The sequence below is a fragment of the Parus major genome, chromosome 1A, assembly GCF_001522545.3.
Source record: "Parus major isolate Abel chromosome 1A, Parus_major1.1, whole genome shotgun sequence".
Taxonomy (NCBI): Eukaryota; Metazoa; Chordata; class Aves; order Passeriformes; family Paridae; genus Parus; species Parus major.
In genome coordinates, this window is record NC_031773.1 from 45,740,113 (window position 1) to 45,741,869 (window position 1,757).

Below are 1,757 nucleotides of genomic sequence, written 5' to 3' on the forward strand. Positions count from 1 at the left end.
GGCTGCACAGTGCGGATCGCCACGGCCGAGCCGAGGAAATAGAGGAGGAAACAGCCTGAAGTTTTCAGTGTGCTGGAAAAGGGGGACGTATGGGAGACAGGGTTTGACAAAGAAATTGGTATTTGTTTCAAGGTGGATATTTCTCCTCCGATATTTCGACCGCTCCTAACACTATTTCGATCCTTTTTTACAACTTAGAAAGAATAATCTATTTCCACGAATGGGTAAGGCATAACCCTTTCTTTCCTTTATACCCGATGGTTAAAGTACACAAAGAGCTACACTACGTCCACCCCATTAGATTTCATCTATTCAGTTTAGTTCTTTAGTGTCCCTTGAAACCTACTGCAAACGTAATAGTGTAACAGCTCTTTTTATTGTACACGTAGTGGCTCTTAAAAGAGCCTTTGTGTTCGTTTAAAACAGATGGTAGCGTTCTGAGAAAAGCTTATGCGCGCTCTCCGCGGATGCGGCGGGCCAGCTGGATGTCCTTGGGCATGATGGTGACGCGCTTGGCGTGGATGGCGCACAGGTTGGTGTCCTCGAAGAGCCCCACCAGGTAAGCCTCGCTGGCCTCCTGCAGCGCCATGACGGCCGAGCTCTGGAAGCGCAGGTCCGTCTTGAAGTCCTGCGCGATCTCGCGCACCAGGCGCTGGAAGGGCAGCTTGCGGATCAGCAGCTCCGTGGACTTCTGGTAGCGCCGGATCTCGCGCAGCGCCACCGTGCCGGGCCGGTAGCGGTGCGGCTTCTTGACGCCGCCCGTGGCCGGCGCGCTCTTGCGGGCAGCCTTGGTGGCCAGCTGCTTGCGGGGCGCCTTCCCGCCCGTCGACTTACGCGCCGTCTGCTTCGTGCGCGCCATCGCTCCTCAGGCAAGATCTCAGATCAGCACCAACAGCAGTAATATCCTGCTTGTGTTCGGGGAGTATTTATAGCACCGGTGCCTTCTCTGATAGGCTGACGGGTACGGGCTCCGTTTCATTGGTGGATTCAAATTTTAAAGTTCCCGCCCTTGTGAGATCCCGCTTACTCTTTTCAACTTTTCTTCTGACTGAATGCATGGTGTTCTTGTATGAAACCATAACGTATATTGTAATTCCTTGCGGAACCGCTAAGACTTAGGCTTGTTATTATCTGACTAAATTTAAAATCACCGTTAAACCACGTAATGATTAAAGCTTTTTTACATTATGGAAGCTTATAATTACATCTGCCCTAATAAGTTACTTTATCACTTCTTAAGCGTGAAAATTTTGCTGTTATTCTACAGGATATATTTGTTTAGTATTAGCAAGAAAAAATACTCCCTGGGAAGTATTTATATTTTAGTTTAGATACATTGAACTTCCAGAGAAATTTGTAAAGTGTAATGAGAAAAAAAATTATATTTGAAAATTTCTACTTAAGATACAAAATTAAAAAGGGATATTAAGTAAAATAACATCAACCCAAGAATAAAAACCCTTTAGGGCTGTTGGGTATTATTGATAGGCCACTGATCTGTAAACTTTTTCAAGTCGTTGTGATACAAAGGGGTATGGCTAGGAGTAAAAGCTTGTAACCAAAGCTTTAGATGCATTTTAGGTTTTAAGTGAAGAACACCTGATTAAACAACGTCCCGCTAAAAACATGGGAGGGAACTGCTGGCTTTTCTGTCCCTGAGTGTCCCATACGTCCCCCTTTTCCAGCACACTGAAAACTTCAGGCTGTTTCCTCCTCTATTTCCTCGGCTCGGCCGTGGCGATCCGCACTGTGCAGCC

At 46.7% G+C, this 1,757-nt stretch overlaps 1 protein-coding gene across 1 annotated transcript; it reads right to left on the reverse strand.

The window, feature by feature from the left end:
• Positions 1–360: 360 nt before the first annotated feature.
• LOC107204301 (histone H3) lies at positions 361–913 on the reverse strand. Its single transcript, XM_015627183.3, has one exon. The coding sequence runs from the start codon at positions 857–859 to the stop codon at positions 449–451; it is 411 nt and encodes a 136-aa protein (XP_015482669.1). The 5' UTR covers positions 860–913; the 3' UTR covers positions 361–448.
• Between the last annotated feature and the right edge of the window lie 844 nt (positions 914–1,757).